Consider the following 26,793-nt stretch of genomic DNA (forward strand, 5'->3'; position numbering starts at 1 on the left):
GTTTTTTTGAGTCCTAGGTTTCACAGGGTGACCTCAGCTGAGAGTTTGGTGGGGGGCAGAGTACAGGCCTAAAGCTGGCGGAAGTCAGGGAGGCCACCTAGTGGAGGCCTTGGGTTTGGGAGAAAGGCATTATAGTGTCATCTGCAGAGGGGATTTATTGTACATCAAGTTGCTCAGTGCCACAGAGAAGAGATTGTTTACTACATGAAAGACAAGCCAGTGATACAGATCAAGTATTTAAGCCACTTGTGCCCAAGGAACCAGGTAAGCCATTGTTTTCTCTTTCAAAAGGGGGACTCTGTGGGTCATCAGCTATAGACCACCTAGCAGAAGGAATACTTCTCCACTCTCGCACAAAGTTGTATCGAGCCTCATCCAAACTGCTGCTTTTGGATAATAACCCCTTCTTTGCAGCAGGAGTTCTTGGGAGAAATGTTGGAGAAAACTCTCAGGACCCATACCTGGGATGGGATAGGACAGTGGTGAAAACTCATTTTCTCATGGTATAGGATTCTGTTTTTTTTAACCTTTTGGGGGCCATGGACTCCTATTTGGTAGTGTGTTGATGTTTATGAACTCCTCACAATGTTTTTATTGCACAAATAAAATACATAAGACTACAAGGGAAACAATTATACTGATATGTTATCAAAATATTTTTAAAACTTGATATATACTTTAAGCAAGGCAGTATATTTAAAATATAGGCAAAGGGCCAAAAAAATAAATGAATAAAAATAAAATACAGGCAAGGGGTACCTGGCTGGCTCAGGTGGAAGAGCTTATGACTCTTGTTGATCTCTGGGTCATGAGTTTGATCTGCTCCGTTTCCATACTGGGCTGGTTCACCCCTCCATAGACAACCTGGTGGACCCCTGCTCCTGGGAGGTCACCATATTGATGCCAAACTTAGTGCGGACACCTGATCGGCATAGCGCACTACAGCCCAGAACTCCTGGGCTCAAGCGGTCCTCCTGCTTCAGCCTCCTGAGTAGCTGGGACTACAGGCATGCGCCACTGCGCCCATGGGTCGTGAGTTTGAACCTCACATTGGGTGTAGAGAATATTTAAACTTAAAAAAAATATATATATATGTATATATATATAGGCAAGTTAATTTTTTAATAAAGATGAGTATGACAGCTGTTGTTTAGCTTGCCTAAGAACCTGTGGGGTGGTCTTGTGGCTCAGTTCCTTCCATTTATAGATCAATCATACATAGGGAATGGTGGAAAGTAATGCAAATACCAATGTCACCAATGTGAGAACATACACCTACAATGTTGGGTGTTGGCTTCCAGGCCTATGGTTATTTGGTACCAGAAGCTATAGACAGGAAGTCTGCAATCACACATGATCTAGAGGTAGGTTTAATAGCTACCATATTTTGAACTACTGTGTGAATATTCTAAAACATCTGCAACTACAATTTGATATGAAAACATTTAGGACTTCTAATGCTAACAGAGTCACAGTTATCAATGAATGCTGCTATGGTTTGTTGCCTATGTTTGTAACTTAAGGAAATGCTATGTAACAGGAGGATAGTAAAAGTAGAGATGTAATTTTTCTCCCATTCAAGTTCATGGACTCCAGGTTAAACACCTGTTAATGAGGGGCACCTGGGTGGCTCAGTCAGTTAACATCTGCCTTCGGCTCAGGTCATGATCCCAGAGTCCTGGGATCGAGCCCTGAGTCCGGCTCCCTCCTCAGCGGGGAGTCTGCTTTTTTCCTCTGCCTCTTCCCCTCCCCACTGCTTTTATGCTCTCTCATTCTCTCTCAAATAAACAAAATCTTTAAAAAAAAAACCTGTTAAGAGGGATAAAATCATAAGATTGGTGTAAACATTGAGATAATCTATGTAAACAGCACAGTGTCTGTTGTGTGTATATATGGAAATAAAGAATAAAAACAGAATATTCTGGCTTATAAGCCTATTGCAATTAGAAAGTAGCTTCGATTTCAGTATCCTTTTGCATGATTTCATCTTAAATATAGTCATCAAGGACCCTTAATGAATAGCATACCTGTTTTAAAGAGCAGATGTATTTTTCAAAAGTAGAAAACTACATGGGGGTGATGGGGTGGCTCAGTTGGTTAGGTGTCCAACTCTTGACCTTGGCTCAGGGTTGTGAGATCGAGCCCTGCATCAAGTGCCACACTGGGCGTGGAACCTGCTTAAGATTCTCTCCCTCTGCTCCACCCCCTCCCTCTAAAAAAACAAAAACTATACTGTATGAACTATACTGTATACTGCATACATAAACTGTTTAGTCAGTGGCTTCTACTAACCGTAATGACACAGCTTGATCTCTCAGGTCTAGCAATCCAACCTCATAAGAGGACTTAGGACTGGAGATGTCATCAGAATCAGTCTGTTTGGGGGCGCCTGGGTGGCTCAGTTAGTTAAGAGTCTGCCTTCGGCTCAGTTCATGATCCCCGAGTCCCAGGATCGAGTCCCAAATCCAGCTCCTTGCTCAGCGGGGAACCTGTTGCTCCCCCTGCTTATGCGTGCTGTCCCCCCACCCCCATGTCAAATAAGTAAATAAACTCTTTTTTTAAGTAAATAAAATCTTTAAAAAAAAAAGATTTGAGAGTGAGAAAGAGCATGCATGTGCACAGGGCGGGGGGGGGGGGCGGGCGGGTAGGAGAGGGAGCAGCAGACTTCTTGTCAGTCCCAGGACCTGGGGATCATGACCTGAGCCAAAGGCAGATGCCCAACTGAATGAACCACTCAGGTGCCCCAGATCCGCAGATATTTCCAATCCCCTTTTCTCTCCACCTTCCCCCCTTTTCCTTTTCTTCCTCCTACTGGAAAGGCTTACAATTTCATTTCTCCACCTTCCTCAGAGCTAGAGGTGATTATGCTGTACACTTGTGGCCAACAAATGAACACATATCTGCTGTGAATTTCTGGGGAGTTTTCCTTTTACGATAAAAGAATCAGATATGGAAGGCTCTGAGTCCTTCCACCTTTTTCAGTCTTGAATACAGACACATTGCCTTGAACTGCAGTGGCCATCTTGTTACCCTTTAAGGGAAAGGCCGCAAGACTCTCAGATACATTGGTATTGTGGAGTCATCGACCCAATGCCAGTAGCCAGCTCCTCTTGACTTCTGGTTGTGTGAGAAAAATAAATCCCTACTGAAAAACCACTGCTACTGGGATCTTCTGTTAAAGTAGAAAACATTCCTACCTGATAAAGAAATAGATAAATTTTAAGTGATATGAGCAAGAGATCTGACAGACAAAACAGATGACTTATTAGGGTATTATACAAAATGATTTAAGAAAGTTCTATGTAATAAAGCAGTTGAAAAGTATTGAGCTTAAAGGGAAAACATTTGATTAGTTTTGTTGCTGGCTATGAAAACATTTGCCATTTAACCAATTATCTTAATTCTAATACTAAGGACATTTATCCATTGTCTTTTGTTTTGTTCAAGAGTCAAAGAAGGGGCGCCTGGGTGGCTCAGTCAGTTAAGTGACTGCCTATGGCTCAGGTCATGATCCCAAGGTCCTGGGATCGAGCCCCGCATCAGGCTCCCTGCTCAGTGGAGAGTCCACTTCTCCCACTCCCTCTGCCGCTCCCCCTGCTTGTGCTCTCTCTCTAAAAATAAATAAAATCTTAAAAAAAAAGAGTCAAACAAGATTTTAATAACCAAAACACATTTTCAGTAAGAGTTTATGTGTATATGTACAAGAAACAATGAAAAAGCACCAAGGATCTCTGTAAAATTTCACCATATAGTTTCTGTACAGGATGCTTCATCAATAAATGGCACTCAATTTGTTTTAAAAACATGTAATTACAGAAAACTGTTTTAACTGTTCATCAAAAACTGGCTGGTTGGGATTTTCCAAAGAATACTTCAGATACTCAAATCAATACAATTTATCTTCTAAATGTCAACTTGAGATGCACAGGTTAAGATGAAGACCCTTCAAATAATGTTGAAGATGTAATTCAATTCTCACTTGGGTTGCCCCTGTACATCCTCAGACTCAGGCTGCCTTCATCACAAGTATCTTCTATTCCTGAGAGGCCAGCTACATCAAGATGGTTCATCAGCTAAATCACGTTGGTCAAAATACCTAGTAAAAAAAGAATTTCATGTATGTTTAAAAATATTAATAGCAGCACTACTTGTAATAGCAAAACACCACAAATAACCCAAACATCTATCAATAAGGGCACTTGTTGAATAAACTATGGTACATCTGCACAGTAGAAGACTCGAGGCTTTTTATAAAAGCCTTTTTTATAAAAAGAAATGAGGAAAATACACCGCTATATAGTGTGACTTCTAGGATTTATTAAGTGAAAACAACAAGGTACAGAAGAGTATGTTTAGTATGCTACCTTTTGTAAGGATGTGTAGGAATGCAGATATATTTATATATGCTTGCTTATACTTTTAGAAAGAGTGAATGGAAGGATAAACCAAAAATTAATAATAAAATGGAAAACTACAGAAGGGAGAAAGGCTAGAGAGGATGAAGGTGGGTTCTAAAATACTTCAAATGTACCTTGAATTAAAATTTTAACTTTGGAACAATGTAAATATTTTATGTAATTATAAAACAAGATTAAGTAAAAAAGAAAATCACCAAACCCAACCAAATGAATCTTCTCATTTATCAGATTGCTGGCATAACCGTTCACACAGAAGGGAATAATTTTTTTTTTTTTAAAGATTTTATTTATTTATTTGAGAGAGAGAATGAGATAAAGAGCACGAGAGGGGGGAGGGTCAGAGGGAGAAGCAGACTCCCTGCTGAGCAGGGAGCCCGATGCGGGACTCGATCCTGGGACTCCAGGATCATGACCTGAGCCGAAGGCAGTCGCTTAACCAACTGAGCCACCCAGGTGCCCTGAAGGGAATAATTTCTTAAACGTGATGTTCTGGTATATGTCCCTAGTGAGATATACCAGAGACCAAAAGAACTGCAAAGAACTCTTAAACTGATTTCAACAGTTGTACTATCAGTAACACTGTTAGTATATTTATTCTGAAACTATTATGTGCATATTGTTGGATAAAGCCAATAATTGTTAATGTTAGAAACCAGAATTTTCAGCAGAGGAGAAAAGAAACATAGCTTAAAGAAAAATCATGTAATCTTAAATCAACTGAAATTTCAATTTGAAGTCCCGATTTCATTTTCCTCTTTCTAAAAAATACATACTTCCTACCTCTGGTCACTGAAAAGGCCTAAAGGCAATGACCAACCTAGTAACAGCTAGCTTCCCTAATGTCCAAATTGTGGACTCTTAACCATTTTCTACTTTAAAAGAGGACCCAGCAGTCCTGGGAATAAAGACTGATTCCAGATCTGGGGCCAGAAATGTCTTAAGATACATTTGAACCATCCTGACATACCTGAAAGCAAGCAAGCTATAAAAGACCACCAGGGTTATATAGAACAAAAAGCACAGGAATTGACCTAATGGGTTCCTACCGGCCAAAGACGGAACAATTTGAGCATCAACAAAGATAATGACTGCAATATCCCTTTACCTGAATGAAGTGATCAACTTCATCACACTAAAAGTGGAACAACCAGACATCATGTGCCTCCTGATGTGCACAACAGCACTCATGGAGTCTTGCCAAACAACAAAAAAAACACACTATATATAATAATCAAACCTTTAAACCAACCTACCAGCTTATAGAAAATATGGGGGATAAATGAACACATTAAACACTATCATGAAGATAACAGCTGTCAAAACCAAAACATGGGAAATTTTACAAGTCAAAGGACTGTTTTTTTCAATAAATAAATGGCAAAGAGATAAACCCAGGAAATTGATGGGGAGACTCGAGACATATCAAACAAAAGCAATGAGTGCATTTAACTTGGATCCCGATTTGGGTTTTTGTTTTGTTTTTCGGTTTTTTTTTTTTTAAGCAACTGTTTATTTTCCATCAACCTTATTTCCATTTTGTTTGACTTTTTGGAAGAGCAGCTTAAGACTGCTCAGTGGTTGGGCGCCTGGGTGGCTCAGTTGGTTGAGCGACTGCCTTCGACTCAGGTCATGATCCCAGGTCCTGGGATCGAGCCCCGCATCAGGTTCCTTGCTCAGTCGGGGAACCTGCCTCTCCCTCCGCCTGCCGCTTTCCCTGCTTGTGCTCGCTCTCTCTCTCTCTCTGTGACAAATAAATAAATAAAATCTTTAAAAAAAAAAAAAAAAAGACTGCTCAGTGGTTGTTCCTATACATTCAGTAGCCTAAGCAGTGGAAGCTTAGTAGGGAACTGTCTGTGACCAGTCTGTGACTTCAGGTTGAGGCAGTGAACTCAGGAGCTGGAGCAGTCCATTCACCCTGAAAGTCTTCCTTGGTCACAGCCTTTTCAGCAGCAGCCTGCTCTTCCTTTTCAATGTCTTCAGGATCTCTGTAGTAGTAGAGATCAGGCATGACTTTGCACGGGTGTTCATGGGAAATGGTGCCAAGCATGCAAAGAACTTCCCGGGCCAGGATCCGCCACATCAGACCAACTGAGTGAGCTCCCTTGTTATAAGGGATGGCAATGTCCATATAGCACAGAGCAGAGTCTGCATTACACAGAGCGATGGTAGGCAGGTTAACATAAGACACCTCTGTGACAGGCTGTGTCAGTCCTGGGATCAGTAACCACTAGAAGTCTTGGCTCCAGGAAGGCTGCCTGGATCTGGTTAGTGAAGGTTCCAGAGGTGAGGCGGCCAGCAGTAGGGAGTGGCTTCAGTAGCAGCAGCAAAGTTCAGCACAGCTCGCTGGCTAGTATTTCTGGATGACAGGACACTGACATCAGCTGGGTTTTCAGTGGCAACAATGGCACGAGCTGCCAGCAGAAGCATCTCCCAGGTTCTCTCCAGATTTTTTTTTTTTTTGAAGTAGGCTCCACGCCCAGCATGGAGCCCAACATGGGGCTTGAACTCACGACCCCAAGATCAAGACCTAAGCTGAGATCAAGAGTTGGATGCTTAACCAACTGAGCCACCCAGGCACCCTTCTCTTCTGATTTATGATGTAGATACTAGCACTTTTCCTTCTGTAGATGTACTATTCCATTTGCAAGTCAAGGTTGGTGCTACCTAAGTGGGTTCCTCCTGCAAGGAATTTGAGGACATCCTCCTCCTTCATTTGCAAGATATCAAGGGCTCTGGACATGTGAAAATTTCTCTTTAAGTTACCATGGGAATGCAGAACAACAGCATGTGGTCGGACCCCTCCCTGGCTAGTATAGAAAGGGAAAGGGTTGAATCCCAATTTGAACAATTCAAATGTAAGAAGACATTTTGGGGACAATTAAGGAATATGAAACATAAACTGGGCATCAGATAATATTGTGGAGTTATTAAATTTATTAGGTTCGTGATACCAGTATTAGAGTCATGTTTTTAAAAGGTCCTAATCACTCAGGTACACTAAAACAGGAGAAATGACCTGTCTGAGATTTGTTTAAAATACATTAACCAAAAAATGAGACAGATGAAACATTCTGGTGAAGTTAATAAATGTTGAACTTGGGTGGATTGCTTGGGGCGGGGGGGGGGGGGACATATTATTCTACTACATTCGTATGTGCTTGAAAATCTCCATAAGAAGAAGCTTAAAACATTTTTCACTGATAAAATAATTAAGGTGGCTAACATATGGCTATTAGATCCCATTTGAGTAGGTATTTCTATCAATTAGCAGTTTTTGCTTTAAACCTATAAGACAAGACCAAAAACAAAAAAAACCCAAAAAACCACAACAGACTTAAAACAAATATTTGGTACTTATATTGAAATGGCTACTGCAAAGAGTCAAGGTCTATGTTATCTTTTTTCAAACTTTCTAGAATCCTCTTTAAGTCTGCTTTTTTTTTTTTTAGAGAGGGCCCGCTGTGTGGGGCAGAGGGACATGGAATCTTAAGCAGGCTCCATGCCAACATGGGCTCCATCTCATGACCCTGAGATCATTACCTGAGCCGAAATCAAGAGTCGACGCCAAATGAGCCACCCAGGCACCCCTCTTCTGCAAGTTTTCTTAAGTGAAGCCTATAGTCTAAGAAAATTTTCTAGCTTAGAACTTATCTTCCATTTTTACGTAATATTCTCAGGAAAAAAAATAACCATGACCAATTACTTGGATATTTCTTTTCTCGTAATTGCACATTATAAATTATCAGTGGATTAGTAGTCAGATGATATGTTTAAGTCTCTGGTTCCATTCAGTACTAGTTTACTGAACCTTAATTACTTAATATTTCTGAACCTGTGTCTTCATTTGTGAGGGTAAAAGAAAAAACCCTGAGTTGCAAGGATTAAAGACCCAGTATACATAGCACCTAGGGCTCTCATTTAATCCTTATTACCAAGAGATGAGGTAGTTTGATACGGGCATAGTCCAGAACTTAGCTCTGAAGCAAAGCTGCCTGGTTTTGGATCCTAGCCCTACAATTTACTAGCTTTGTGATGGCAGGAAACTTATTTTATCTCTGTGCCATGGTTTCCTCAAATGTAACTGATCATAGCACCTACCTTCTAAGGAGTAAATGAGTTTTATTATGAAGCACTAAGAAAAATGCTTGGAACAAAGTGCCTAGTTAAGTTTCACCAGCAGCATAATTATTATAAATTTAGAAACTATATGTTGAACATGTGTGTACTCTGAAAAAGTGTCTTGTTTGAGGAAGGATAATGGACACAGATCATTTACCTTCTATTTAAATATAATATAAAGCTTTAAAAAGTTATTGGCATTAGATTAAAAACACCGACCAATGTACAAAAATATCAAGCCCAGAAAGAGACCTAAAATAAATATGTGTGCATGCATATGTGTAAGTATAATACACACATACTCATACACATGACTTCAGAATATGAGAACATTTTCTTTTTTTTCTTTTTTTTTTTTTTTTTTTTTTTTTTTTTTTTTTTTTTTTTTTTTTTTAAATATTTTATTTATTTATTTGAGAGAGAGAGAATGAGAGACAGAGAGCATGAGAGGGAGGAGGGTCAGAGGGAGAAGCAGACTCCCCACTGAGCAGGGAGCCCGACGCGGGACTCGATCCTGGGACTCCAGGATCATGACCTGAGCCGAAGGCAGTCGCTTAACCAACTGAGCCACCCAGGTGCCCTATGAGAACATTTTCAATGTGGAATTTCAATGTAAGAAATAAAATCAAACACATACTAAATAAAAATATGTCCTAACTGAAAATGAATAAAGAACACAGGCAATTAAAAAAAATTGCAACAAAATGAAGTATTTTTTACCCTCACTGGTAATTAAACAAATGCAAATAAAAATAATTTGTATCTTTTTGTTATTAGAATGGAAATATTTATATCAATCGAAAATGTTGAATAGAAGATGGGCAGTCTGACACTTTCATGGGAACACAGAAAGGTATGAGTTTCTGGAAGGCAAACTATTAATAAATATCTCAGTTTTAAAAGTACATGCATGTCCTTCAACTTATTTCTAGGAGTTTGCCCTTAGGAAATAATAGAGCTATAATGTATACAGATCTACATGGCGTTACTTATAGAGAAAACTCAAAATACAGGGAATTGTGATACATAAAATATTGTTTCCTCACACCTCAATTTCCTCTGCTTGAAAATAAAAACAGTATTTTCCATTAATAACACTATTACAAAGCAAGGAGTCAAGGATTACTTACCTGCTAACCAGGCAGATTAATAAATTCAAAGCAGGAACCCGCTCATCATCTTTGCTGTCCTAAAGAAAAAAAAAAATCAGAAAAATGTAGTGTTCTCCTTAATATTTTTGAAAAAATTTCCTTTTAAGATGAAAAATATGAAAATTTTATTAGATAATAGTAATAATCACATGGAAGTAGAAAACCTCAAAGAAAAAGGAGAAAACTATAGAGTTAACAACCTTTGAGAAACATCTGACATGATCTTTTTTAAAGATTTATTTATTTGTCAAAGAGAGAGAATGAGAGAGAGAGCAAAGCAGGGGGAGCAGCAGACAAGGGAGAAGCAGCCTCCCTGCTGAGCAAGGAGCCCAATGCAGGACTCGATCCCAGGACCCCAGGATCTCATGACCTGAGCCCAAGGCAGACGCTTAACAGACTGAGCCACCCAGGTGGCCCCTGACATGATCTTTTAAAGAAAGGTCCTTGGGGCGCCTGGGTGGCTCAGCCGTTAAGCGTCTGCCTTGGGCTCAGGTCATGATCCCAGGGTCCTGGGATCAAGCCCCGCATCGGGCTCCCTGCTCCGCGGGAAGCCTGCTTCTCCCTCTCCCACTCCCCCTGCTTGTGTTCCCTCTCTCGCTGTGTCTCTGTCTGTCAAATAAACAAATAAAATCTTAAAAAAAAAAAAATAAAAAATAAAAAATGAAGAAAGGTCCTTAACAGGGAAAAGAAAGAGTTGAAGGTTCAAAGGAGAATAACTTGGGAGAGAGATTTTTTCTGGTTCCAAGCAGAGGAGCAAAAAAAAACCCCAATGTCCTAACTAGACAGTAGTGAAAACAAATTATATAAAAATATTTTAAAGAACTTAGAATTGAGGAATGAAATCCTGGCTTCTAGCATAAGACATACCAGAAAATACTCCAGCAGATCAGGGTTCTTGATTACGATGGAGGTAGTTGCTGAACTATATATTTTATAAAGTGGTATTACAGAGTGTGAAGTTTATTTTTATACATTTCAAGATATAGTTACAATAACCTATTGAGTAATGTTATAACAGACATGTCACATGTTAATTCAAACTTGGGACACACTTCCATAATGTTAGTGTACTCAACTCTATGTGTCAAGCACTATATGGAACAAAGCTGAATAAATCATATTACCTAATAGCAGAGAAAATGAAATATCCACATTAATTTTAATGAAAGGAAAAATGTGTTAAGTGCCCATAAAAAAATATGAAGTATACTGAAAAATCAGAGAATGCAGAAATTCTTTTTAATTGTTAGAGTCAGGGAGAGTGTCACAGAAAGTGGTTGAATATGAGCCAGACTGTGAAAAGTAAATGGTATTTAGATGCAGATTGGAAGAGTGAAAAGGCACTTCTGTAGAGGAAATAAAGTCTAGGAACAAAACATGGGAAATATTTACCGAGTAGCAAGTACATTTTGCTTGGAGTACAAGCCATAGAAGCTAATTTGGGCCATATCATAGATGTTTAACAAAAATATTTTTGAGTAGTCAACAGAGAACGAGTATACATTTTGTGGAAGAGAAAGGGATGAAAGAAAAAAAAAATCACACGTGGACTTAATCTGGCATAAAATTTATATTGTAATGCTGCAGGCATGAGTTAGTGAAGCGTCTGATTGGAGAAATTCAAAACAATCATCCTGCCAGAGACTGTTAGTTGACCACTCTAGCTTCTTGTTTTCCCTTACTCTTTAGCAAAGGAAGCTCATTTTTACCTAAGCACACTGTCCCCCAGCTAAAAGTAAACATTTCCCATAGTTCCTTATGGCCATGTGACTAAATTCTGGCTAAATGAGTTCTATATATAGCCAGATATGCTTGTGGAACCTCTGGGAAGCTTTGTTAGAGGACAACCTTCTCTTTCTAGTTCCTATAACCGAATATAATGGCTGACTCCAGCAGCCACCTTGGACCATGAGGTGAGCTTGACAACGGAAGCTACATGAGGCAGAACTCAAAAGCAGGGTTACTGCCATATTAGATTTGCTCTGTCCACCTGTAGACTTCCTTTATCTAAGAAAAACATGTCCATTTCATTTAAGCTACTGTTATTTGGGGCTTTTTAAAATTATGTGGCCAAATCTAATCTTGACTAATAAAATATTCCACATTTTCCTATTTCAGTGGCATCCTTTTTTATCACCATATAAATCAATGAGCGCTCTCAATTTGAAACAGCAAGTTGTAACTTACCACTAAGAGCCTTACTTCAGAGCACCTTCTTGCAAGCTGCCGAATCAGTGAATGAGCCTCAGGTAATAAAGGTTTTTCAAGACAAGCCAATAAAGCATAAAGCCACCTTCCCTAAATAGGATTTTAAAAAGTAGTAAGTAGCAAATACTGTACCATAAGTTTAACTTATTTTTTTAAATGTCCAAAGTTGTATCTGGTTATTTGCTATGAATAAATTAATGTAACATTAACTGTATTATATTTGGATATAGACAACAAGGGATCATCTAGACAGCCAGCTGATATTTTCTGTATCTTCTTACTACAGACACAGGACACTGAACCCTTCAAAATACCCTTAGTTCCAAAGAGTTCATTTCAGAGATTCTTATTATAATTGAAGTCCCAATTTATAGGTAGAAAACTACTTTAAGATGTGCATAAATCCTTGCAAAAATTAAGACACATATTTTTCCTTTGCCCTTTATAGACATGTATACAAATAATTTTATAACTTTATAACTTTGCCCCCTGTGTCTATACAAAGGAACTATACTCTAGATGAAATCATGTTTTGAGGGGCACGTGGCTGGCTCAGTCAGTGGAGCATGCAACTCTTGATCTCGGGATGGTGAGTTCAACCCCCACGCTAGATATAGAGATTACTTAAAAAAATAAATCTTAAAAAAATTATAAAAAATGTTTTGATACTTCTATAAGTACCATGGCAAACTAAATCTATCCCCATCTTTTCTTTTTTTAAAAGCAGGCTCCAAGCCCAGCATGGAGCCCAATGCACGGCTTGAACTCACGACCCTGAGATCAAGACCTGAGCTGAGATCAAGAGTCAGATGCTTAACCAACTGAGCCACCCAGGCGCCCCATCCCCATCCTCTTTTATTTACTTTATTTTTTCTCAAGATTTTATTCATTTATTTGACAGAGACAGACACAGCGAGAGAGGGAACACAAGCAGGGGGAGTGGGAGAGGGAGAAGCAGGCTTCCCACAGCACAGGGAGCCCGATGCGGGGCTCAATCGACCTGAGCCAAAGGCAGACACTTAAAGACTGAGCCACCAACGCACCCCCCCCAATCCTCTTTTAAAATGAAATTTTTTTCAATTACAAAAGAAATACTCAATGCTGAAAAACTGAATACAAAAAGCGCAAAGTAAAAAACACACCTGCAGCAACCCCACCATCCAGACAGTTTCTAATTTTAAAAATGCTAATTTTTATCTTTTTCGTATTTATATGTACAACTTTAAAAAAAATGAAGTTCCATTATCGTATTAACATTAATAATGTGGTAATAACATTTTGTAGCCATCTTTTTTACTTGCAATACATAATAAATATCCCCCATGTTGTTAAATGGGATTTGGGAGGGAATGTTATTAATCTCAACACAGCACTTATACTCTTTAACCAAACACTTATACTTTCCTGTCACTGCTGGTTTATTCTTTCTTTCCCCAAACTCTGTGAGAGTATAAAATTAGATATTATACTCCTAGGGCCCAGACTAGAGTTGGAACACAATAGGAGCTTAAATTAAAATATCTGTGGAATGAGTGCTCCATTTTGGATGCACCATAATTTACTTAACCAATTTCCTATTGTTGAGCACTTGGGTTTAATTTGTTGCTGTTATATAAAAAATAGTGTGATAAATATCGTTGGACATAAATTTTAGACCATCTCTGATTGATTTTTTGGGCTAAATTCCTAGAAATAAAATGGCGGTATCCAAGGGTATGTATGTTCATAAATGTTTCTGAGATATAATCAATAAATTGTACCCCAGAAAAGTTATATGAAATTATATTTCCACCAGCAGTGTTATATGACTGAGTTTATTCTGAGCAACGCATCACTTTGGAGAAACCTAAAGAATATTAAACATAGCAATTAATGGAATAAAAAAAAATTTTTTTTTTTTTAAAGATTTTATTTATTTATTTGAGAGAGAGAATGAGAGAGCGCACATGAGAGAGGGGAGGGTCAGAGGGAGAAGCAGACTCCCTGCCGAGCAGGAAGCCCGATGCGGGACTCGATCCAGGGACTCCAGGATCATGACCTGAGCCGAAGGCAGTCGCCCAACCAACTGAGCCACCCAGGCGCCCTGGAATAAAAAAAATTAGCTCCTCAAGCTACCCCAAATCAACCTTTTTCTTAAACAAAAGATTCACATCCAGGTTTCTTTTATAAATAGTAAGTGGAATTCTCTTCTATATCAAAAAAGCTATTATACATTTAAACTTGGCTCAAATTCTGAGGGCTACATTTACCAAATATAACTGGTATTCAGGTATTGAAATGGTGCTTAAACCTCTACTGATTGTCTAAGATGTATTTATACTGAGAGGTGCCTTTTCTCAAAGTCAGTGAGCTCACTGTGGCAATACTAAATGTAAAAACAAAACCCAAAACAAGATAGCTGAAGATATTCCTTCATACCTCACATTTGGATGAAAAATAAGGCTGTATTTATTTCTCAAGAAAAAATTAAAGTAATCCCAAGTAAAGACATTTAAAAAAAGAGATCCATTTTCCTTTTGCTAGTTTATGATAAGCAAACTTTGTGATACCGGTTTTTATACACTGATATTCTCAATAGTAGAGTTCTGATAGTACAGTTAATTGGATAGTGAAACTGAACACCGTTGATTTAAGAGACAGATTGACTCCAGGTTAGAAGCAAAGGATTAACTAAGTTAAAATTTAGTAAATCAGTTGTCAGTTCCTCTGGCAAATATAGCTACTTTTTGGTAATATGCTCTCACTAATTAATAGGAAAAGTCAAACTTATCACCCTCTTCAGTGGGTAGTCTTTAGAAGTTTAAAAAAAAAAATCTTACAACAATGAATTGAAAAAATAAAGATTAAAGGAAGAGAAGGAAAACAGGTCAGGTAATAGTGCTAAAACGTCACTATCAGAGAGAAAGAATGGATATGGAATTTAAAGTTCAATATCCAGATTCCAATGAATAAGTAATATGAATATGAACAAAGTTATCTATTAAAGGTATACCTAATATACCCATGATGGAAAAATATTCAGTTTCACTGACATTCAAGGAAATACAAATTACATTTACTTTGAAGTGCTACTATAAATTCACTAAATTTGAAAATAAACAGAAATTATAAAATGTTAGATGGAACCATATGGAATTACTGATCATCAAATTTTTTAACCTACAAAAATGGCAAATGCACATGGTTCAACTTAAACTGGAATTGCAGGGAAAAATAAGAATCCTTTGCCAATGGCATTATTAACTGGTTCATTCCTTTTGGAAAGCAATGTAGCAGAATGTAACAAAAGCTTATGAAATCTTGGGGCGCCTGGGTGGCTCAGTCATTAAGCATCTGCCTTCGGCTCAGGTCGTGATCCCAGGACCCTGGGATCGAGCCCCACATCGGGCTCCCTGCTCCGCGGGGAAGCCTGCTTCTCCCTCTCCTACTCCCCCTGCTTGTGTTCCCTCTCTCGCTATGTCTCTGGCAAATAAAAAAATAAAATCTTTAAAAAAAAAAAAAAAAAGCTTATGAAATCTTGATCCAATAATTATGCCCTAGCAATATCCTGAGAAAATGATAATTAAAATGAAATTAGTATAAATGTTTTAATTTAGTCATGATTATAAGAACCCAGATGGTCAATAATGAGAGAATCAAAGTAAACTATGAGACATTAAGACAATGGAAATTATATGAATTACATTATCATATAAAAATATATATATGTATCTAAGCTAAAAAACCCAGAATAGTATATTAATTACACTATGTAAAAGACATGTTTGACCACTGAATCAGAAACCGTGATTTTATCTTTCTCTATTTATTTATTTTTATTTATTTATTTATTAGGTAGGTTGCATGCTGGGCATGAAGCCCAATTCAGAGCTTGAACTCACAACCCTGAGATCAAGACCTGAGGTGAGCTCAAGAGTTGGATGCTTAACCATGGTCTTGAAATCCAATTTACAAAAGAATATCAAATACCAGTAATAATAGCAAGCACTGTGTGCCAGGCATTACTCTAAGAACTTTGTATACAGTAATTCCTTGAATCCTCCAATAACCTATAAGCTGTTATTTGCATTTTACAGAAAAGGAAACTAGAGTACATAAAGATTCAGTACTTGCTTAAGATGACACATATCCTTACTGGTGGAACGAAGATTCACAACCCAGCAATCCAGCTATACTCTTAAACAACTATGCTGCACTGCCCCTCTACTTTATAGTTTTATATTCACAGCTCATTTTCACCTTTAAAAATGGGTCAGTTTGGTGGACATTATATAAATAATCTGCTTAATCCCCTAGTAAGAAATTTTATTATCAAGTTAGATTTAATTTTTAGAAACATGTATTTTTTTATAGTTAAGGATATTTGCAAAAGAGTGTACCTGAAGCTCCAAAGCTCCCTGTCAAAGCATAAGATATAATCTTTGCCCGCCAGAAACTTAGGGTCTGCTGGGAGAAACAGATAAACCAACACTGCAATACAATGTACGAGTTTTTAAGCCTGCCATTCATCTAAGTAGCTTAGATAAGTCTTTTATATAAGTATAATGATCATATTCTTTACCACTAGATATTCATTTTTTGTTTTTGTATTTTATTCTTTTAAATCTCTACTATATAACATGTACATTTAGGGGGAAAAAATTAATGTTTAAAGTCACTGTTTCTGGGGCACTTGGGTGGCTCAGTAGGTTGAGCATCTGACTCTTGATTTCATCTAAGGCCTTGACTGATTCAGGGTCGTGAGTTCAAGCCCCATGTTGGGCTCCATGTTGGGCATGGAGCCTACTTAAAAAACAAACAAAACAACACACACACACACACACACACAAACAAACAAAAAAAGAAAATGCATTTCAAATTTCTTTAAGCCAGTGCTACTCAAAATGGGATGTCCAAACTGGATGTCAGTTGGTGATCTATTTGTTATTCGACTGCAGTAAGATAAGTTGCTTCTCCCGGATATAAATAAGCTCTTTAATTGACTTTTTCCAAGGCAAATCTTTCTCAATGAAGAAGTTTAATGTTGATTTGCATTCTCCTGTAAGTTCCTTATTTCACTGCAACCAAGCATAGTTTGCATTGTACACAGTTATACGTACAAGTATAATACACACATATACATAAATATCTTAGAGCCATATCTCATATATAAAATAAGTCTATATAATTTTGTCTCCATTATGAAAATAAAAAGATGCGATATTACCAATTCTGGAGTAAAGTCTCTTTCTCCAAACCAATTACTCAGATATTCCAAGACACTAGTTACTGTTGCCTAAAAAAGGGGAAAGGGAAGGTGGAAGAAATGTATTAGTAATAAACCAAAGACAAGTTCAACATGGGTTTCATTAAGTTTGGTTAGAAAGCAACTCTGATATCTAAAATAGTCCCATTCTTTAGACTTCCAGAGAAAACTGACTGTATTTAGTAATTTGGTTAGGTGGCTCACTCAGAAGAGGCTTTTTAGACACATATTTTTATATACTTTCAAGTATCAATACCTTGGTTTAAATCCCAGGATTTAGTTTGTAACTACTAATTTAGTTTATAAATACTTGAAAAATTCCACATGCTCTTAAAAAACCTTTGCATAAATACCTTCAAGTTATTTTCATTAAGTCAAAGTCAAAATATAAGGAGAAAATTAGCTGGAGAAAGATCTGTTTTTAAAGTTATATAGATAGAATTTATTAAACTGTTGAAAATATTCTCTTGTTTCTTCAAGCATAGTTGGACAGTTAACAAAAATCACTCATTGAATTTAGTTTAACTACTACAGTATTTTAATGCAAATGATCAAGTAAGTGAGACCAGTATATGATTTACAACAGAGCACAACACTTAAAAAAATTTATTTTCCAAGGGCACCCAATGCTATGTGAAGGCAAAACAATCCAATTTTTCATTTGCTCTTTAAATGGTAACAGAGTTCTTCATCCTAAAAGAGTGAAGAAGCTTTTGATCCAAGAAATTATGTATTTCATTCTTAATGAGATGTGCAGGACATCTGGAACTAGGAATAATAATCTAACCTTAGTTTTACTTCAAACCCCAGAATCTAAGACTTAAAACTGAAATGTATACAATTGAAGAGTTTAGCAACATGTTTTAACATGAGCTCTGGAATTAGATCAAACAGGGGTTAAATCCCAGTGTTGCCAATGGAACTTGCTGAAAAACCACCTGAAAGTCACTTAACTTTGAATTTTGTTTCCCAATCTATAAAAATTGAGTATTAATAATAATTCTCCATATAGGGTTGTATTGGGGCTTAAATAAGAATCGTTAAAGAGGTTAGGACAGGGCCTTATACATTGTAAGTATTCAATAAATGTTTTCATATACTCTCATACACATTGAAAACAACAAAATACATACATCCTTATTATTAGATGGATTTTACCTGATTCATTCTGCTAACAATACTAAGCAAGGGAGGAAAACCAATCTGAAAGAAAAATCAGACTGAAATTTACTAAATGGCATTATAAAGGGTGATTCATTGTTTTCAAACTGGTGAATTTCTTACCACACTTTTTAAAAACAAAGAATAACAGGAAATTCCTTCATTACCCATTATAATAAAACATTCCATCAACTATTATGTTGGTAATGCCTCAAAAAATGTTTTGCAATTCGAATATATAAATTTAAAAATAATGACTTATTAAATAATTTATGAAATTACTTAAACTGATAGTACGATTAACATGCTACACACACTTTTTCAAAATCTTCGGTGAAACCTAACATTTTCAGGAATTAAGGGTACTAAGAGTAATTGTTTTTCAAACCTAATCTAATTCAATTAAAAAAGTATTTTGAAGGTTAATGCTGGGAGCCTTCATTATGAAAATAGCACTGACTTAGAGGAAGTTAAGAGGATGTGCATTAACTCTGCTTCCTTATGGTTCTTCCACATGGTGTATTTTCCTTGTATATATTTTGTAGTAACAAGCTAAATAAGTCTTAATTTTTTGTCAAATTAAAACACATTTTGAAATGTAACATCCATTAGGGGTATTATCCAAAAGAAAAACAGACTGTGTAAGAAACAGGGCCAAATTAGTTCACTTCCAGATCTGAATCTATTTATACCCCACCACCATGTGTAAAAGTGCCTATTTTCCCAGCCCTTGTTAATACAGCGTATTAAATTTCCTTTGCCAATGTTACCAAAAATAGCAGCTCAGTGGAGTTATGAGTTATATTTCTATTGTGAGTGAATATGGCATCTTCTCATATAACAGCAATTCATATTTTTCTTTCTGTGAGCTATTTATTTCTTTTGCCTTTTCTGTTTTAATTGGGTTCTTGGTCTTTTAGTGACTTTTGGTGTTTGTTTGTTTGTTTTTTAAAGTAGTCTCCAGTGTGGATCCCAATGTGGGGCTTGAACTCATGACCCTGAGATCAAGACCTGAGCCAAAATCAAGAGTTGGATGCTCAGGGGCGCCTGGGTGGCTCAGTTGGTTAAGCGACTGCCTTCGGCTCAGGTCATGATCCTGGAGTCCCGGGATCGAGTCCCGCATCGGGCTCCCTGCTCGGCAGGGAGTCTGCTTCTCCCTCTGACCCTCCCCCCTCTCATGTGCTCTCTCTCATTCTCTCTCTCAAATAAATAAATAAAAATCTTAAAAAAAAAAAAAAAAAAAAAGAGTTGGATGCTCAACCTACTGAGCCACCCAGGTGTCCCAATTTTTAGAGCTTTTACATTTTTCGGATCAATTACTTTTAAATGGGAAAAACACACACCTGTGGGGCCAAGAACCAGTTGGCCACATAATTTATGATTAGAATAAAGCCATGGAAAATTTAAATATACCTTTAAAACTTCATTCCAGAATATGAAATCTACTAAGCATTTTTAAGCACCTAATTGTGTCACGTTTTCCTTTGTTTCCCTGACTACTCACAAGTCGTAACCAATGCTTAATCATTAAAAAAACAAACAAACAAACAAACCCTGACTCCTATCTAACTCACGAAGTTAACACATAGCTAAAACCTAAGAGATATGAAGCCCACCTAAGAAAAGTCACAGTACATTGTTTCAGAAACTGGGCTGCACATTTTTAAGTTAAAGAGCCAATTAACTAGGTCATAGGTTGGCAAACATTTTCTGTAAAGAGCCAGACAGTAAGCATTTTAGGCTTTGCAGGCCACACACTGTCTCAGTAACTTAGTATTACAAAAAAAACACTCTTAGCTCATGGGCTGTACAAAAACAGGCTGCAGACTAGATTTGGCCTAGGTTGTAGTTTGCAGAATCTTTGCATTAAATCATGCACCAAAAGTAGAACCCTTTTTATTTATCCACAGATCACCTACTTGCACATAATCGATTCCAGGACCTTCACTTGTAGCTGGTCCAACAGCCCCTTCAGCACATAACCTTTCACCCAGACAAAATTTTTTCCAGCCTTCTTCATCTTCAGATTTTGGCTAAAGAAAAAAAAAAATTTACTTATTTCTATGTTTTGTTTTTTTTAATGGAATAGTAAAAAAGAAGTCCTCTATATTCCTACCACTTCAACAGAAAGATATGGTGCCTGTTATGGGCTGAATTTGTCCCCCCAAAATTTCTATGTTGAAGCCCTACCCTCCAGTATCTTAGAATGTGACTGTATTTGGACAAGGCCTTTATAATGGATTATGTTAAAACCAGGCTTTTAGGGTGGCCTTTCATCATCTAACCGATGTCCTTATAAGAAGAGGAAATTTAGGGGCACCTGGGTGGTGCAGTCAGTTAAGCATCCAACTCTTTGATTTATGTTCTAGTGGTGATCTCGGGCCCCTCGTCGGGCTCCACACTCAGTGTGGAGTCTGCTTGAGACTCTTTCCCCATCTCCCTCTGCCCCTCCCCACTGCCCCCCCCATATGTGCACACACTCTCTAAAATAAATAAATTTAAAAAAAAAAAAGAGAAAATGTAGACATAACAAGAGGCACTAGAGATGCTTGTGCACATAGGAAAGACCATGTGAGGACATAGCCAGATGGCCACGTGCAAGCCAAAGAGGACTCAAGAGGAACCAAACCTGCTAATACCTTGATCTTAGACTTTTAGCCTAGAGAACTGTGAGAAAATAAATTACTGTTTGCTAAAACACCCAGTCTGTGGTGTTTTATTATGGCAGCCCTAGCAAATTAATACAGTGCTCAAGTGTTACACATTATGTGGGATGTGTTTAGTTTGGACACTGACCAATAAGGGTTTGTACAAGAGGGTGATAAAGATGGAAACTGGTATGGGGAAAATGCATTAAAAACACAAGAATGAAGGATGTTTATACCAGGGAAAGAGACAGAATTAAATGCTTCACATACTTGGAAGGGCAGTCCAATCAAAGAAAGAATAGATTTATTCTACACTACCAAATGCAGACCAGTGGGGAGCAACAATGACAAAACCATTTTTAATTGTACACAACACCTTACACATTACTTTGCATAGGTGTAGTTTCTCCCCGAGGATAAATAGCTTTCATTAGATTCTCAGGACAAACAAAAGACCCCTGAAAGGTTAAAACCTATTGTACTAGAACACTGTATCTGCCCTTTCCCTTTACTCCATTAGGTCAGAGACTATTTCTATTTCGGCTAACACTGAATACCCTGATTATTATTTTTTTAAAGATTTTATTCATTTATTTGACACAGAGAGAGAGATAGCAAGAGCAGGAACAAAAGCAGGGGAGAGAGGGAGAAGCAGGCTTCCCGCTGAGCAGGGAACCCAATGCGGGGCTCGATCCCAGGACCCTGGGATCATGACCTGAGCTGAAGGCAGACGCTTAACGAATAAGCCACCCAGGCGGCCTGAATACCCTGATTATTAAAGATAGGTGCTTAATAAATGATTGAATAAGTCAATAAATAAATGTTTATATTTACCTAGTTACTTTAAATAAAATGTCAGAGTGTTTTACTTGAAAAATTTTTCATTTTATTCTTTACATAACATTTACTTTTGCCATGATGAACATGCTATTAATATTTCACTGTTTTGATGGATCATGATTTATTCAATCAATTATGTTTGGTCATTTATATTTCTGACAAAATTATATTGTCATAATGTTACTGATGCAGCTTCTTTTTGAATTAGTAAGCATGTACCCAAAAGTCCTTATACTGAGCAAGAAAAAAATACATCTACTTACCTACCCCGTCCCCCTACCCCCTTTTCCCAGGAGGCCTCACAGCACAGCAAAAAGCTTTACAGCCAAACTTTGGTTTGAATCTCAGCTATACCTTTTATGAGTTAAATGATCTTGGGCAAGTGATGTTAGTTCGTTTCACACATTTCCTAGAGCAGAGCTTTCAATTGGTATGGAGAAGCAAGTAGAGTCCATATCCTTAATTTCTCAGCTTTCAGCTCATAGTCTAGGGCTATGTAAGCAGCCTCCTCCATTTATCCCAAGGTATTACAATGTAAAAGATATTATGAAACACTGCCTAGAGGAAGCTTCTAAACTCTGAAATCTATGAACTACCTGAAACTGGGAGCAAAACTGTGTGCCCTGGTGCACACAGTTTTTTCCTCTGAAGATAAATAGCTTTTGTATGATTCTCAGGAAGAATATGAGACTCCCTAAAAAGTTAAAAGTTTTGTCCTGAAGCAATGTATCCATCCCTTCTCCAACTCCCTTTTTTATTCAGTAGTCCAGATATGACATATCTCCTGAAGTTGAAAATTATATCTAAGCTGATAAAACACAGAAAATACTACTTTCTAATATGCACAACAGGCTTTACTAAAATGTCTCTGGTATTGGCACCATTACCTTACCAGGAAAACCCAATAAGCCTTTATTCAATCTTTTTGTAAATACTGAAAATGCCTTTATTTTCTAAAAAGGCAATGTCTAGAAGAACCCTTAAAAATTTGTAGAGGCTGGGGTGCCTGGGTGGCTGAGTCATTAAGTGTCTGCCTTCGGCTCAGGTCATGATCCCAGGGTCCTGGGATGGAGTCCCACATCGGACTCCCTGCTTGGCGGGAAGCCTGCTTCTCCCTCTCCCACTCCCTCTGCTTGTGTTCCTGCTCTCACTATCTCTCTCTCCGTCAAATAAATAAAATCTTAAAAAAAAAACTTAAAAAAGAAATTGTAGAGACTGAACAATTACCTACTCAAAGTCTCTCAAGATGCTATGGATTAAAACTGTCATAAAAATAACAACTTGCATTACTGATTCTATACTTTTAAGGCTACTAATACAACAGAATTGTTTCTATTAATTGTCAATGAAAAAGAACAGAAATAATATAAACTAAGCAAGTGAATCTTTAAAGACTGGCAGTAAATACGGACTATTTCAAATAGGTACACACTGTACAACTTAACCAAAGAAACTTACATACCATGGTCACGTTACTGTCTAACTGTTGTGACTTCCAGTGACTTCTATGTCTGATCACACTCTAAAGGAAGAAAAGTTAGGCAAGTGATCTTCAGAGAATGGATAACTGAAAAGAAATCAATTATGAAACATCCTAACAATCCTGAAACTTGGAAGACATGTTTCAAACTGTATTATGTCTAATGATTATAATCTGGTAATTGATTTATAAATATTTTAACTTTATCCTTCAGAATAACGAATCTTGGGGCGCCTGGGTGGCTCAGTCGGTTAAGCGATTGACTCAGTTTTGGCTCTGATCATGCATGATCTCCTGGGTCATGGGATCAAGCCCCTCTTCGGGCTCCACACTCATTGCCATTGGGGAATCTGCCTGAAGATTCTCTCCCTCTGCTCCTCCCCCCACTCACATGCCTGCCTGCATGCGTATGCGCTCTCTTTCTCAAGTAAATAAATCTAAAAAAAAAAAAAAAAAAAAAAAAAAAATTTTTTTTTTCTAGCTTCAGTCTAAAAACAAAAATAAATCTTGAGGGAGGAAGGCAGGAAGTCGTCTAATTTAAAATTCAATTAGCCAACATATATTACATCATTAGTTTCCGATGTAGAGTTCAATAATTTATCAGTTGCATATAACACCCAGTGCTCATCACATCACGTGCCCTCTTTAAAGCCCATCACCCAATTACCCCATCCCCCACCCACCTCTCCTCCAGCAACCCTCAGTTTGTTTCCTATAGTTAAGAGTATCCCATGGTTTGTCTCCCTCTCTGATGACTTCCCATTCAGTTTTCCCTCCTTCCCCTATGATCCTCTGCGCTGTTTACTATATTCCACATATGAGTGAAACCATATTTCTTTCTCTGGTAGAAGGGGTTTAATTTGATTAAATAATTAAAGTACACTTACCTGTCGAACAGATGAAAACTGTGCCACTTGTTGTTGTTGCCACTGAAGTGTGGGAGAATATCCTTCAGGAGCAGGTTGGCATCCTGAAAGCTGGAGATCAGTTCATAAATATTAGAATCAATGTTAGTGTTATAACTAGAATCTCATGCCTCTGCAAAGTAAAAGCAGAATCAAGATGAAGAGTAATAAAGTAAATGATTAAGGTTATATAAGAAAGAAACTATACTTCTTGCAGATGCAAAAAAGTAGGGCTTTCACTTCATTATTTCTGTCCAAGTTTAAACATTAGGAAAAGATCCTTGTAGAGTCACTTCAATAAGAGCAATCTGGAATGGTTCATAGATGGGAGTTTCTAAACTAAGAAATCTAAATTATATGAGCTCTGAAGATATAACTTAGTCCTACCTTTCTATAATAAAGAAACTGTTTGAAACAAAGAGATATATCCCAAATAAAGAATTTTGGTATGGGCAGAATGTACTCAAATAATCTAAGACCCTTGACTTTACAAAGCCTACTTTAGCTTCCTAAGACAGCAAAACAGTTCAAAATTGATGACAGATTGCCTTGAAATAAAAGTGCACTTTTCTTTTTTTTTTTTAAAAGATTTTTTTTTTATTTGTTTATTTGAGAGAGAGAGAGTGAGAGACAGAGAGCACGAGAGGGAAGAGGGTCAGAGGGAGAAGCAGACCCCCCGCTGAGCAGGGGGCCCGATGCGGGACTCGATCCCGGGACTCCAGGATCATGACCTGAGCCGAAGGCAGTCGCTTAACCAACTGAGCCACCCAGGCGCCCAAAAGTGTACTTTTCAAAAGCTAGGTATATAAGACATTCTTGTCCATCAACTAAAAATTTCTGAAAAAAAATTATATGAAACATTATAGTATCTGAATTAAAATATCCTGATAATAAACATCAGATAAAGAAATTACTTGGAACATAAAAGGAAAAGGACCTATCACAATTTAAAAACTGCTGCTCTCCTTTGACCTTAGGTTAAATAGCACGACCTTAGAGAGACCTTCTGCGACAACTCTACCTTGTTACTTATTGGTCATTATACATGCTAATTTTCTTCATATCAGTAGTCACAATATATAATTACTTAGTTTGCTTGTTTACTCTCTGTCTTCCTCAGGAGAATGTAAACTCTACAAGGGTGGGGATTTTTGTGTCTCATTCTCTCTTGTATTCTCAGTGCCTGGCACAACCTAGTCGTTTAATAAAAAATATGCTGGATAAATAAATGAACAAAAATGTTCAAGGTGTGCAAGTAGGTAGAAAAACGTAAGATACCTGAGTTTCTCTTCTTAAAAAAAAACCCAGTCAAATTCAGAACATGCAAACTACACTAAATAACATTAAACACCAGCCCAAGAATAATTATGAAGACAAATGGAAAAAGGTTCCCTAAATATAAATGATAACTTAAGTAACCTATTTAAAGAGTCTTTTAGGACTGCCCTAAAGTAATGAGTCTCCACGAATGCCAGCGTTACTGAAAACCTCTCTGGAGGCAGTAAATGCCAACTGTCTTTTTAGGGGAAAAGTACAAGCTAATGTCTAACGTCACAGAGAGTAGTCAAATCTTACATATATCATAAAGATACTGTGGGATACCATAGGAAAAGCCTTGATCTTTCCATTTGGGCGGGGGAGGGGGAAAGGGGAGAATCCCCTGCTGGGTAATAAAACTCACAGAAACATTCACACTTTGCTTCCTTTTCAACTTCTTTGGGTCAATTTGAGCTACCACAACATCTGGACATTGAGCTGCTTCGATCCTACAAATAAGTAATAAATGCAAGAAATGTGATTACGGCTGTGCTTTGTTCATGGGTAGTAAAACGAGCGATCCATTTCTACGGTTCTTTACGAAATGAGAAAAAAAGTTCAGAATTGCAATTGACGTACTAAACAACGTATTTCCGAAATTAACTGGATTGAAAGCAAGGAAATCTAAAAGTACACATCTTGACACAGGTAAACATAATTAAGCTCATAAAAACTCGCCCAGGTAAAGATGTAATCAAGTGATCTTGATTCGACCCTACCTCGCGTGAGATTGGGAAGGGAAACAGAGGCGGGGCTTTATCACACTTAGGGAGTTGAGCTGTGCCCAGGGGCAGAGCAGACGACCAGCCCACCCGCACAGGGCCAAATCACTCACTGGACCCGCCTCAGGTATTCCTGAGGCGTCCTCGGTGGTACGGAGGGATCAAAACTTTCTGTCAAGTCGCAAGGCTCCACTGGCAACAGCCTGGGCATCAACTCTTCTACTGCAGACTCCACTGGTATCCACGCCATGGTTTTTAATCCAGCCAGTCCCACCCAGCGCATGCGCCAAATCTAGGTCACGGCGCAGGCGCAGAGGTAGACACTTTGGGCGCGGAGCTTAGGGAGGCAGGGCTTAGGGGGCGTAATTGCACTTGAGGAAGCCTGCTGATTGTCCCAAGGTTAACGGTCCGGTGGTGTAAGAAGACAGTGAATTTAGTTCCTTGCAGAAGTGGTTCTGAAGTGTTTCTGTGTGTTTCCCTTCGTTCTCTCTTAAAAGGCGAGGATTAAAAAGACAGAGGATTATTAACCTTTATGCATCTGCAGTAGTGAGGGATCCTTGAATATTTTTTGAATTAACG

At 37.8% G+C, this 26,793-nt stretch overlaps 1 protein-coding gene across 3 annotated transcripts; it reads right to left on the reverse strand.

Annotated features, from left to right (window-relative positions):
- Nucleotides 1-3,699: 3,699 nt before the first annotated feature.
- GEMIN2 (gem nuclear organelle associated protein 2) lies at nt 3,700-26,543 on the reverse strand. Of its 3 annotated transcripts, XM_021701328.2 has the most exons (10): nt 26,328-26,543; nt 25,857-25,941; nt 24,158-24,247; nt 23,253-23,312; nt 20,222-20,335; nt 18,300-18,344; nt 17,103-17,171; nt 11,876-11,986; nt 9,668-9,726; nt 3,700-4,096 (listed from the first exon to the last, which is right to left on the reverse strand). In XM_021701328.2, exons 1-10 carry the CDS (start codon nt 26,495-26,497, stop codon nt 4,057-4,059), a joined length of 843 nt encoding a protein of 280 aa, XP_021557003.1. In that variant the 5' UTR covers nt 26,498-26,543; the 3' UTR covers nt 3,700-4,056. The 3 variants fall into 3 exon arrangements, with proteins under 3 accessions (XP_021557003.1, XP_021557005.1, XP_044774378.1); XM_021701330.2 differs by lacking the exon at nt 18,300-18,344; XM_044918443.1 differs by lacking the exons at nt 3,700-4,096; nt 9,668-9,726 and adding an exon at nt 16,276-16,342 and having other exon boundaries at nt 11,881-11,986.
- Between the last annotated feature and the right edge of the window lie 250 nt (nt 26,544-26,793).

The sequence above is a fragment of the Neomonachus schauinslandi genome, chromosome 9 (genome assembly GCF_002201575.2).
Source record: "Neomonachus schauinslandi chromosome 9, ASM220157v2, whole genome shotgun sequence".
Taxonomy (NCBI): Eukaryota; Metazoa; Chordata; class Mammalia; order Carnivora; family Phocidae; genus Neomonachus; species Neomonachus schauinslandi.

Excerpts from the sequence above, each read along its gene's own strand:
- GEMIN2 (XM_021701328.2), bottom strand. The coding sequence starts at position 26,497 with ATGCGCTGGGTGGGACTGGCTGGATTAAAAACCATGGCGTGGATACCA. Across the intron at positions 23,313-24,157 it reads AGTTTTCATCTGTTCGACAG|AGTGTGATCAGACATAGAAG; the intron begins GTAAGTGTACTT and ends TTCTTCCTTTAG. Across the intron at positions 9,727-11,875 it reads CTGAAGTAAGGCTCTTAGTG|GACAGCAAAGATGATGAGCG; the intron begins GTAAGTTACAAC and ends TTTTTTCTTTAG.